The 10,995-nt window shown below is 55.2% G+C and overlaps 1 protein-coding gene across 15 annotated transcripts in view; it reads left to right on the top strand.

Moving 5' to 3' along the window:
• Positions 1-1,079: 1,079 nt before the first annotated feature.
• PARD3 (par-3 family cell polarity regulator) overlaps positions 1,080-10,995 on the top strand; it is a gene marked incomplete at both ends in the record, with an annotated part of 556,932 nt that continues 547,016 nt past the window's right edge. For all 15 annotated transcript variants that reach the window (XM_080716979.1, XM_080716980.1, XM_080716978.1 and 12 more), the window contains one exon: positions 1,080-1,199. In XM_080716979.1, coding sequence (XP_080573105.1) covers positions 1,080-1,199 — 120 coding nt within the window. The remainder of the gene's footprint in view (positions 1,200-10,995) is intronic.

Genomic DNA, 10,995 nt, shown 5'->3' with positions numbered 1-10,995 from the left:
GCTCTCAGCAACTTAGTGAGACCCTGTTTCCAAATAAAATATAAAATAGGTCTGGGAGTGTAGCCCGGAGGTAGAAAAGCCCCTGGATTTCATCCCCAGCAACACACACACACACACACACACACACACACACACACACGAATAAATAAAAAAGGATATAGCTCTGAGGTAGAATGGCCCCTGGGTTCAATAAAAACAAACAAACAAACAAACAAACGGATGCAACCCTACAAAGCCACATTTAGTTACTCAGCGTGCAACTCTGAGACCAACTTCAGTTACTGTTCTTGGTCCAAGTTCTCCGTAAACGTCTTGTATTTCGCAGGTAACCATCTTCTTGCGGGATAGATAAGCTCGCGGCTCCCCTCAAACCCCACCCCGCGCAGCCTCCCCCAGGGCCTGCGGAGAGTATTTAAGATAAAGTTGAAAGAAACAGATTTGCATTAGGGCGGCTATCGTTGCAGACTTCTAAAGAAACAAAAGTGTTTGAATTGCCTTCGGCTAGCATCCGCGGTCCTAAGCGGGCGGCCGCGGGGACGGCGCAGGAAACCCCAGGGCAGACAGTGGCGGGGCTCCGGGCGGGCCGGGGACCCTCCCCCACGGGCCGGGGACCCCCCCACGGGCCGGGGACCCTCCCCCACGGGCCGGGGACCCCTCACCGCGCCCCGCGCCCCGCGTGCCCAAGGGCGAGAACCGGCTGCCCGGGGCGATGGCGGGCGCCCGCGCCCTGCAAGGGGGATGAACTCAACCAAGAGCGCGGCTCGGCGGAGGCCCCGGGCGCGGAGGGCGCGGCCCGGGCGGGGCGGGCTGGGCTCGGGCGGAGGCCGGGCGCGGAGGCCGGGCGCGGAGGCCGGGCGCGGAGGCCGGCGGCGGCGAGGTCGCGCCCCGCCCCGGGGGCGGCGCCTGCCGCCTGGCGGTGCCGAGCGGCCGCCCCGCCCTCCGCCCTGCGCCCTGCTCGGCCCCGCCGCCGGCCGCGCACACGGAACAGGTGGCCGAGGCCGGCGCCATGGAGGCCCGGCGCGCCCCGTAGCCCTCCCCGCGCCCGCCCGCCCGCCCGCCCGCCCCGGGCCCCGGGCGGCATGAAAGTGACCGTGTGCTTCGGGCGGACCCGGGTGGTCGTGCCGTGCGGGGACGGCCACATGAAGGTGGCCAGCCTGGTCCAGCAGGCGCTGACCCGCTACCGGAAGGCCATCGCCAAGGTGAGGCCGGGCGGGCGGCGGCGGGATCAACATGGCCTCCGCGGCCCGGGCGGGAGGCGGGGCGAGCGCGGGCCTCGCTGGCGCCCCCCGCCCCAGGCCGCCGGGCTCCGGGCCCAGGAGCCGCGGGCTGCGGCGGGCGGGAGGGCCGGCCCGAGCCCGGCCGAGGGTCCCGGCCCCGGAGCTGCAGCCCGGGATCCCAGCCCCGAGCCCGGCCGAGGGTCCCGGCCCCGAGCCCGGCCGAGGGTCCCGGCCCGGGAGCTGCAGCCCAGGGTCCCAGCCCCGAGCCCGGCCGAGGGTCCCAGCCCGGGAGCTGCAGCCCAGGGTCCCAGCCCCGAGCCCGGCCGAGGGTCCCAGCCCGGGAGCTGCAGCCCAGGGTCCCAGCCCCGAGCCCGGCCGAGGGTCCCGGCCCCGGAGCTCCAGCCTTTGCATCCCACCCCGAGTCCCAGCCCCAGAGCCGAGCCTGGGAACCCCAGCCCGGGAGCCCGGCCCTGGACCCCAGCCCGGGAGCCCCCTCGCCCCCTCAAAGCGGGACCCCGGCCCGGGACCCCAGCCCGGGACCCCGCCCGGGACCCCGCCCGGGAGCCCCCTCGCCCCCTCAAAGCGGGAGGCCCGCCCGGGACCCCCGCCCTGGACCCCGCCCGGGACCCCCGCCCGGGACCCCAGCCCCCGCCCCGCGCGGCTCAGCGGGGAGCTTTCCGGGCGCGGAGCGTGGGGTCCGCCCGGCCAGCCCCCTCCCCGCCGGCGCAGCCCCCGGGGCCCAGCGCGGGGGACCCGGCGGCCCGGGCCGGGGGCGGCCGCGGCGGGCGGCGTGGAGTCGGGGCCGCGGCCGGGCGCCTTCCCCGGCCCGGCGGGGGTCCGGGAGCCCCCGGCCCGCCGCGAGCATGCAGCATTGTGGCCGGGACCGCGCACGGCCGCGGGTGGCCTGTCTCGCCGCCGCGCCTGCGTTTGACCACAGCCCGCGCTGAAGTTTCTCCCGAGCACCTGAGGATATTTCCTTCGCGATCACGTTCGGGGGGAGTCTGTTTGCTTTGGGTTTCCCGTGTCCCCCGAGCGGAGTACCCCGGGCCCGGGGGGGCTCTGGGACCCGGGGAAGGGCCGGCGGCTTTGTCTGCCTCGCTGAGTGTAAGCGGGTTGCTCAGGGTGGCGTCGTCCTCCAGCTTTCTAAAATTACGGAGAAAAAATGTTTACCCTAGTTTTATTTTTATTTATTTTTTTTCGCGGTACTAGGGATGGAACCAGGGGCATTCTACCCCCGTGCTACACCCCCAGCCCAAATTTTAAATTCTTTTATTTTGAAACGGTTGCCCTGAGTTGCATAGGGCCTGAGTAGCTGAGGCTGTCCGTGAACTGCGATCCTCCTGTCTCGGCCTCTGAAATGCTGGGATGACAAGCGCGCCCCATCGTGCCTGGCTTTACCCTAGTTTTAGTATATATGAGGGAAATAGCAAAGATTCAATGGAGAGTTCTTTTTTCTTTTTTATATTGGAGATTGAACTCAGGGCCGTGCTACCTCTGAGCTCCATCCCCAGCTCTTTTTAATTTTTGCTGGGGAACCGTCTTGATTGGTTGCTGAGGCTCACCACGTGGCTGAGGCTGTCCTGGAACCCACGGCCTCCTGTCTCAGCCTCCCAGGTACCGGGATGACAGGCATGTGCCGCTGTGCCCGGCTCTGGAGGCAAATTTTGAGGGATGTTTAAGGACCCAGTGGAAGGTGTTGACTTTATTTAACAGCCGTAAAATGTTCCTTACAGTTGGTTGAACTCTGATTGAAAATCAAACAAAATGAGTGGAGATGGGCCACCCGTTTATCTTGCAGAGTTGACAGGGACCCACCTTACCGTTTGCAGTTTTAAGGTTTGTATAGACAAGTAGGTTCTGTGTATTCTGGAAACCAGTGTTGAGTGGCGGAAGGGGGAGAGACTCGGTAACCCACTCGAGTGTGCTCTGGTTCCCAACTGGAGAGAGGAGGAGGGACATTTCCTGCTATTTTTACATGTTAAAAACTCGTCAAACATTATCCCGTACACAATTGACATTGTCAGTTAAATTGCCCGTTTGGGAGATACAAATATAACGGGTTGATTGAATCATTAATTTGTTCTGCCCACAGAAATTAAGCACTTACTGTGTCTAAGGTACTGTTGGTCATTTAGGGGACCCACTGACTGCTTTGTGGAAAATGAACTGGAAAAGCCTGGAACAGACTCCAGGGTCCCTGGGTAAGGGACCAGTGATGCAGATTGTCATGCTCTGGTACCCAGACAGCTGGGTGTCCTTGGGATGCTGTGTGGGCAGGCTTGAGAGGCTGTGGCCGTCTATTGGGAGTGGTTTCACACTATCTTGGGAGCACAGGAGAGGGAGTCTGGGAAAAAAGAGCCATGTGGGTTAGGGTTAGTGCAAGATGATGGCTAGGTGGCTGGGGCGAGGATGGAGTGGGAACGTGGTTACATCGGTATCAGGGTGGTCAGAGGTGATTCAGGGCAGAGTTATTTTTATTTATTTATTTGTAGTGCTGGGGATGGAACCGAAATACATTCGACCTCCAAGCTACACCCCCAGCCCTATATTTTTATTGTTTATTTTGAAATATGGTCTCACCAAGCTGCAAAGGGCCTCACTAAGTAGCTGAGGCTGTCCGCGAACCGCCATCCTCCTGTCCCCGCCCCTGAATGCTGGGATGACAGGCGCGCCTAGATGGTCTTGAAATGCAGCCCGTTTAGTAGGGCGATTTTAAGTGGTCTTTACCATCCATAGACTTCCGGTGTTAGATCCCAAGACTGTTGACTCAAATGTTACCAGGGTACATACATTTATAAGTTTTAAATTGTTAAGGCTAAAGATTGTTAGATTTTCTTCACCTTTTCCTTTCTCCCGTCCTGTGTAAGATGATTATAAGACAAAAACATATTAACACTGTTTTGACTTATTATTATTATTATTATTATTATTATTATTATTTTGCAGTAGAGATTGAACCCAGGTGCAGCTCTGAGCTGCACCTCCAGCCCTATTTAATTTTTTTTTTTTTTAATTTTGAAACACCTTCTCACCTATGTGGCTAAGGCTAGCCTCACACCTGCAATCCTCTCGTCTCAGCCTCCCAACTACTCGGATTACAGGTGTGTGCCACCACACTTAGCAGCACTGTTTTAACTTTATTCTCTTATCTGTTCTGTTTAATAGAACAAGACAAATCCGGAGCTGGGAAGTTAGTTGTAAAGTAGCGATCTGGTTGGGAGGAGACATGTGGTGCCATGAGCCCCCATCTGGTGGGGAGAATTGTGGGCAGAACACATGGATTGTTTAGAAATCAACTCAGTTCCCCCCAGCCAAGAGAGAGAGAGAGAGAGAGAGAGAGAGAGAGAGAGAGAGAGAGAGAGAAAGAAAGAGAAAGAAAGAAGAAGGAGGAGGAGGAGGAGGAGGAGGAGGGAGGGAAAGAATCCCAAGCCCCCATTTATTTGTATATTTGAGCTGTTTTCTCTTCAGGTTAAACAAATTGATTTTTGTGGGCATTGAAATGGCATGACTTGGTGCCAGAAGTGCCCTCAGTGTCCAGGCTCACACTCTCACAGGCTGCATTTTGGTTCTTGAGTGAGAGGTCTTTGTGCTGGGGTTGCTGGTGGGTGGGCCCGCTCTTGGCCCTCCTCCCCGCCTCCTCCCCGCCTCCTCCCCTCCCCACAGGGCGGGCTTGTACCCACGCCTGTTTGTCCCTCTCTTCTCCAGCCTGCGCTGACCCCTGGGTTCCCGGTGGCCGGGGCCGCTTCTGGGGTCTGGAGGGAGCCCTGGCCCCGTGCGTGGCGGGGTGAGTGTCGCATGGTCTGAGTGTCGCGCGGTCTGGAGTGTTATCCGTGGCCCTGGGCAGATGGCTGGCTTGTGCTTTCTCAGTGAGAAGCGGTGGCCCCCAAAAGCTCCTGCCTGGTGGGCTGAGCTCTGGTTCCTTGGGGCCCCAGCATCGGCCGGTGGCTCTGGGGGAAACTCTGGGAAGTGGCTGGGCCGGCCTCTCGGAAGGGGGACGGTGTCAGCCCAGAAGGCTCAGGCTGGCAGGTGCGGTCAGGTTCCTGGAGGAGGGCAAGCTATGGAGCCAGGCGAGTCTCCAGGACCTCAGGGGCTTGCTGGTCCAGGAAGGGCTGGTGTATTTGTGCAAAGCAGCAAGGTTCAGGAAGACGTCTTCAGCCATTTGGAAGAGATTTGCCTTAAGTATGAAGACATGGTGGTGGTGGTATTATTATTACTATTATATTATTATTTGTGGTACTGGGTATTGAATCCAGGGCCATTCTATCTCCAGGCTACACACTCAGACCTGTTTTATTTTTCATTTTGAAACAGGGTCTCACTAAATTGTGGAGAGCCTCACTAAGTAGTTGAGGTTGCCAGTGAACCTGCGATCCTCCTGTGTCAGCCTCCCAAGTACTGGGATTACAAGCGTGCACCACCACGCCCATCATCATCGTCATCGTCATCTGCGGTGCTGGGTATTGAACCCAGGGGCAGTCTACTTCAGAGCCATGCCCCCAGCCCTGTTTTATTTTTCATTTTGAAACAGGGTCTCACTAAGTTGTGGAGAGCCTCACTAAGTAGTTGTGGCTGCCAGCAAACCTGCTATCCTCCTGTCTCAGCCTCCCGAATGCTGGGATTACAAGCGTGCGCCATGATGCCCGGCCAAAGACCTGGTTCTGACAGGGAGGAAGGGGAATAAATGGGGAGGGGCGTCGATGGTATCTGCAGGCTCCCAGAGGGGCCCGGCCGCTTCCTGCGGGACGATGCCTGTGAAGTTCTGTAGAACTGGGGCTGGTCAGTGAAGACTGGTGGAATCACTGATTCATCCTAATGGCCTGACCGCTGCCAACACTTTCCCAGGTGTCCCCTGGTCCTGTTGAGCTTGTCTTTGCTTAGGATGGCCATGCAGACTTGATTGAAGGACCGTGAGGTTCCCGTGTGACCCTTGGTCAGAGGGATGGGTGCACAGGAACTGATTGTCGGTGTGTTGTACAACAGACCAGAAATGATGCCCACAGCGGCTGTATATCAGGTAGATTATCTGGGCCTTTGCTTCGGGTCCTCAGACATACTTGCTTAGCAGCATTATTATACGTATGTTTTGTAGTACTGGGGATCGAACCCAGGGGTGTTCTACCTCCAGCCCTATTTTTTTTTTTTTTTGGTGGTACTGGGGTTCCTGGAAGCCCTTCTACCTCCGGGCTACACTCCCAGACCTATTTTTACATTTCTTTATTTGGAATCAGGGTCTTCTAAGCCAGCGCGCATGGCTGGCTTCGAACCTGTTCGATCCTCCTGTCTCTGCCTCCCAAGTGCGGGGATTACAAGCGTGCGCCACCACGCCCAGCTTGTTTTTTTGTTTGTTTGTTTGTTTGTTTGAGACAGTGTCACAGAGTTACCATGCGTGAGATTTGAGCCTGTGATTCTCCTGTCTCAGCCTCCCAAGGTTGCAGACATATGCCGCCATGCCCAGCTGAAAATGTGCTTTCTTTTTGGGGGGAGTTATTAATTACCTGAATCAATCACTCAAATCCTGATTTTTATAAAAAAACAATCTTGTTTTTTATATGGTTGGCATGAAATTTTTCCATGAATCAATGCAACACTCTGTTGTTACACATTTACAAGTTGAGTGAAGCCTTTAGGAAAATAGTTATACTGTAGCAGATTGTGAGAAAATAGAGACAAACTTAATAGTGAAACATGATAGCCGGTGTGGTGGCGCACACTTGTAATCCCAGCACTTGGGAGGCTGAGACAGGAGGATCATGGTTTGCAGCCAGCCTCAGCTACTTAGAGGCCCTCTGCAACTCAGTGAGACCCTGTTTCAAAATAAAGAATAAAAATTAGGGCTGGGATGTAGCTCAGAGGATCATGGTTTGCAGCCAGCCTCAGCTACTTAGAGGCCCTCTGCAACTCAGTGAGACCCTGTTTCAAAATAAAGAATAAAAATTAGGGCTGGGATGTAGCTCAGAGGTAGAATGCCCCTGGGTTCCATCCTCAGTAGTGTGTGTGGGGGTCTGGAGTATAGGTCAGTAGTGGAATCTCTGGGACCAATTCTTGGTACTGCACACACACAAATGGTCAAACAAAAGTCATGAACATTTTGTGTCTTTCCTCTCAGAAAGGAAAAAGAAGCTGAACGTGCTTCGAGGCTGTGTCTCCCCCCCCCCCCCCCCCCGGCTGGGTCCTGCGCCCAGCACCTGCTCCTTGTAGGGACCCTCTTGCTTTCCAGCTTTCCTCCAAGTTGCACACTGAGACTCCACGCACGGGGCGTTTAGTGCACTCTCTCATCTCCCCGCCACACTCCCTTTCCTGGACTGCAAACTGCCTCTCTGTGTGTGCCCAGTGAGCCTCCACCAGGCCTCCGGAGCAGCTTCTGGTTGGAGTCCCGCTCTTCTGTGATGCAGGTGAAGGCGCTTCAGGGCTCCGGCTCCCTGCAGGTGAAGGACCCCACAGCCCTGCCTTGGCCCTCTTGACCAGAGCCAGTGTCTGCCACACAAAGGCCCCGTAAATACAAAATTGAGAATGAACACATCCTAGCATCCCCCAGTAGGGACAGCTGAGAAGACTGTGGCCAGCACTTGTACACTCCAGGGGCATCAAGATTCCTAAATCTTAAAGCACAAATGACTTGTGAGTGGACTGGGTGCTGGTGAGGCTTAGCGCTCCTGCAAGACGCGGTTGCTCACCCGTCTCCGAGAGTTCCGTCTGCTGCGGACAGTCCTGGGGTTTGAGCTGGGTTCGATTCAAGGCAGGTGGCCAGGGCCCTGTGGGGTCTGGCGTGACGCACACCTATGCCTTGTCTGGCGCCTCTAGTTGTTGGCTGCGGCCTTGGGCCAGGGCCAGAAGTAGATAGACATGTTTAGGATCTGAGCTTCGCAGAGTGGGCCTGGCGCATGGGCCGCGCTTCTTGGTTTCTTGGCTCACCATGTGCGGGGAAGCGCCGGTTGTTGGAGGAACCATCCAGGCCCCACGTGGGCCGCTAACCTGCAGATGGAGCCTCCATCTGTCCTGCGGGGTCTGCCTCCCAGTCGAATTGGATGTGGGCTGTGATGGCCACATTCAGCAGCTGATCCCAGCCCTCAGTGTTCTTTTCAGGGCTGGAAAAATAGGCAAAATTGAGCCAGGAGGTGCAATTTTCCATCGTGTGGGAATCGCCCCTTGGTCCACACAATGCTCAGGCCTTCTCAGTTGGGGGCATGGCTGTAGAACATTTATACATCGATGCATACATTTATACATCGACTATTTCTGGTACATTTTCTGCTTCATTATATTTTTTTTGCTGTACTGGGGATGGAACCCAGGGACATTTTGCCCAGGGCCTACACCCCTAGCCCTATTTTTTATTCTTTATTTTTGAAACAGGGTTCTCACTAAGTTGCGCGGGGCCTCACTAAGTAGCTGAGGCTGGCTGTGAACCTGTGATCTTCCTTTCTCAGCCTCCCAAGTACTAGAATTACAGGCATGCACCACTACTCCTGGCACAAATAAAATTTTAAGCTCTACATCATATCAATTGTTTAATTTTCTTTCTCTTACTCTCTTTTTTTTTTTTTCTTCAGTACTGGGGATGGAACCCAGGGGCATTTGACCTCTGAGCTACACCCCAGCCCTATTTTTTTATTCTATAGTTTGAAACAAGCTCTCACTGATTTGCAGAGGGCCTCACTAAGTAGCTGAGGCTGGCTGTGAACCACGATCCTCCTGTCTCAGCCTCCCAAATGCTGGGATGACAAGCGTGGGCCACTACGCCCGGCTAAATGGGTGAATTTTATGGTGTGTGATTCTATCTCAATAAAGATGTTAAAATGTGGATTGCATAAGCCACTCTGAATACAAGTCCATTTTTAGGTATTTTATAGTTCTGAGAATCCTGTAAAACAACACGTGTCTGTGTGTCAGAGATGTTTAGCTGCCCTCAGTGGAAACTGGCTGTTTTTAGGAGTTTTCTGCTCAGTGTGTGGGTGCGTTTCTTGCCCTCCTGGTGTGTCCTGTTTCTCTTCCACCAAGCCCTTGTACCTCCTTCCGCCTCGTCGTCCACCTGTCCCCTGCAGCCAGAGATGCCTTCCTGCCCAGCTCCCTGGCGGCCTCTGCTGAACGCAGAGTGGGAGAGGAGGAGGCTTGGAATGTCGAATGTGGTAGAAGAGCCCGTCCGGTGCTGGCCTAGGCTCTGGGCGAGCTTGAGGCCGGCGCATCTCTGAGGCCTGTGAGCCTCCATTCCTGAAAGTTTTCGCCTCTGAGGCGAAGTTGTTGGGTAGGTGCCAGCAGTTGGGTAGGTGCTTCTGGGATCGGGAGGCAGACGAGGCAGACAGGCACCGGCCTTCGAGGGGCAGGCAGGGCGTCCAGTCGGAGGCCCCTCCTTCCCTTATTTGAAATGACCGGACGCCCCTCAAATGTGTGTCGTGTTGAGAGGGCGAGTTTTGCCTGGAGTGTCCTTCAGACTTTCTGTTGCTTCATGATTAAGTGTCTTTAAGGAATATCATGCTCAGAAATGATGTCCTAGCAAGACCATTTTGAATTATAACTAAATGGTGCATGTTCACACACGCGTGTGCGCACACATACGCACGTGCCGTGCTGTGCGGGTGGTTGACAAAAAATAGGTATTTTGTTCTCCTTTTTTGAGTATGTTTTTTCACATTTGTGTTTTGGTTTTTCTAAATCCAAAATGAAAACATAAACTCTTTCCCAGGGAACACATCTGTTCTATCACAAAGGCATTTGAGATGTGGTATTGGGGATGGCACCCATGGGCCTTCTGCCTCCAGGATACACCCCCGGACCTATTTTATTTCTTATTTGGAAACAGGGTCACGCTAAGTTCTTGAGAGCCTTACTGTGTTGCTAAAGTTGGCGTTCAATCTCCGATCCTCCTGTCTCAGTCCCCCAAGACCTGGGATTACGAGCATGCCCAGCTGCGATGTGTAATTTATGGTGGCTTTGAAGCAGTGTGCAGTCACTGGTGGGAGATGGTTGACCAGCTTCCTGCCTGTGGGTTCACTCTGGACTGAGGCTCCATCCTTACAGCTGCCAGCACCTGCAGAAGGAGGCAGAACGTGCGGGGTATTGGATGGGGTGCACCATCACCTGGGAGGTCACTGATCATCAGCCCCATGGAAGCTGAATATTGGTTTGGGTCCTTCACCACTTTTCAGGAGCTCTGGGAAAATCTCTTTGGACCAGTCAGGAGGCTGTGAGAGTGTGCCATTGGGCTTGGCGACAACTTAGACAGCGGTGTCGGGAGGGTGGCGGCGCTTCACCTCTGTCTGTTCCGTGGAGGGCATAAAGCGAGTGTCTGCAGCCTTGTGAAGATAGGCTTTTTCCAAAAAGACCTGGAATGCTAGCGGAGCCCTGGCCTTTCAGTGATTCTATTTTTCTTTTTTACGGTACTGGGGATGGAATCCAGGGGCATTCTGCTTCCAGACTGCACGCCTATCCCTATCTTTTATTCTTTATTTTGAAACAGGGTCTCAGTGAGTTGCCAAGGGCCTCACTAAGTAGCTGAGGCTGTCTTTGAACCTGTGTGATCCTCCTATCTCAGCCTCCCAATTACACGAATGCGCCACCATGCTTGACTTTGGGGGTGTATTTTGGAGGTAGAAAACCCCTGGGTTTAATCCCTAGTAACACACACACACATACACAGGCAAGTTGACATTTTTATGGCTTCTGTAATCCTTCATTATATAGGCCTGATAATTCATGTGCCATAACCATTCTTTACCCTTCTTGGGATCTTAAGCTGGTGATCTGGGGCTGGTGGGGCAGCAGCGCGGGGGCGCAGAACACC

Source organism: Muscardinus avellanarius, assembly GCF_963383645.1.
Source record: "Muscardinus avellanarius genome assembly, chromosome: 20".
NCBI classification, from domain to species: Eukaryota; Metazoa; Chordata; class Mammalia; order Rodentia; family Gliridae; genus Muscardinus; species Muscardinus avellanarius.
Note: the sequence above shows the minus strand (reverse complement) of the source record. Positions and strands in the feature narration are given on the sequence as shown.